Source organism: Octodon degus, unplaced genomic scaffold (genome assembly GCF_000260255.1).
Source record: "Octodon degus isolate 3935 unplaced genomic scaffold, OctDeg1.0 scaffold00058, whole genome shotgun sequence".
Classification (NCBI taxonomy): Eukaryota; Metazoa; Chordata; class Mammalia; order Rodentia; family Octodontidae; genus Octodon; species Octodon degus.
In genome coordinates this window covers 1,055,747-1,057,055 of record NW_004524634.1, presented here as the reverse complement: position 1 = coordinate 1,057,055, position 1,309 = coordinate 1,055,747, and the positions used below count along the sequence as shown (strand labels likewise).

The window sequence follows — 1,309 nt, the reverse complement described above, 5'->3', positions numbered from 1 at the left end:
AGCAAGTGGCCAAGCTCGCCGAGCCTGGGTTTCCCATTCTAACGTCCAGCAGGTTGGTGCGGGTTAAAGCGGGACCAGCCTCGGGACGAAGGTGCGGGGCAGAACAGCGGGCCGGGCAGGGCCGGGCCGGGGGAGGCACTGCTCCCCAGCCCCGGGGACGGGGCGCCGGCAGCGGGGAGCACCCGCGCAGGTGAGGAAAGCCGAAGAGGGCTGGCTGCGAGGGCCCGACACCCACTCGGAGGGTGTGGGGAGGCGGCGCAGGACCCATGCAGCAGCCCCTGCTCGCCCAGCTCAATGCTGTGGCCAGCGGCGGCCTCCCCTTCAGAGCGCGCGTGGGGACAGTGGAGGGGTTGGGAGCGCTCGCGGTCGCGCTCTCCGCGTCTCCAACCACCCCCGGAGAGACTGGGCACCCCAAACCCCGGCCCGGCCCCCTAAGACCCCCAGCCCAGGCAAGACCCCTCTCCAAGCCCGTGCACCTCTCTCCCGCCGCTCCAGATAGTCGGCCGCCTCCAGCAGCATCTGGATGTTCATCCGAACCGCCGTCGCCATTCTGCACGGGGGCCGGAGCCACGGGACCAACCCCCACTGCCCACGGGCTCGCCGCCGGACACCCGCACCTCGGGGTGGACCCCGCTGAGCTGGACTGAAGGAGCCTCTTGGGCAACCACGCTCGTCAGGAGGGGGAGGGGGTCAGTGAGCTGGGCACCTCCGATGCCGTGACAGAACCCGGGGCAGAGAAGCCGCCACCGCCGCGGAGTGTTTATCCCCGACTCACCATCCCCCCGCCCCCAGCCCCTTCTCTTGACAGGCCCGCTTCGGCTGCGTTCCTCATTGGGCGCACGAAAGAATGCCCCACCCCTGGGCTTGTGCGATTGGCAGAAGGCACAGAGGCTCCGCCCCTCAAAGTCCGCTCCTTTCGTTGGTTGGTCGCGCTTGACAAGGCCCGAGCTCCACCCCCTTTTTCCAATTGGTGACAGGATTCGCAACTCCGCCTCGTGCCCCTTCCCTGTTTTCCATTGGTTCTATACGGACAGCCTTTTTGCTTTGTTAGTATTGGCCAAGAGCTGTAGAAAGCAAGCCACTTCGCCTGGGTTTCATTGGTGGAGCCCTCAGAAAACTCCCAGCTGCAATGATATCACCTTTCGCCAGGCCCCGCGGGCCTTGAGTGGCTGGGGGTCAGCTGCCCGGATTACTCTTCCTCAAGTTCGGCGTTGGCTAGTGAGGCCGGCCGGGTGCGGGGCGGTGCTGATTCACCGGCTGCCCCGGAGCTGGGTTCCACCCGACCCCTCCCGGCCCGCCTTGGACCTGT

The 1,309-nt window shown here is 67.2% G+C and overlaps 1 protein-coding gene across 2 annotated transcripts in view; it reads right to left on the bottom strand.

Moving 5' to 3' along the window:
- Mxd1 (MAX dimerization protein 1) overlaps positions 1-777 on the bottom strand; it is a 27,073-nt gene extending 26,296 nt beyond the window's left edge. For both annotated transcript variants that reach the window (XM_004634046.2, XM_004634047.2), the window contains exon 1: positions 477-777. In XM_004634046.2, the coding sequence (XP_004634103.1) occupies positions 477-549 (73 nt within the window). In that variant the 5' untranslated portion in view covers positions 550-777. The remainder of the gene's footprint in view (positions 1-476) is intronic.
- Positions 778-1,309: the final 532 nt, after the last annotated feature.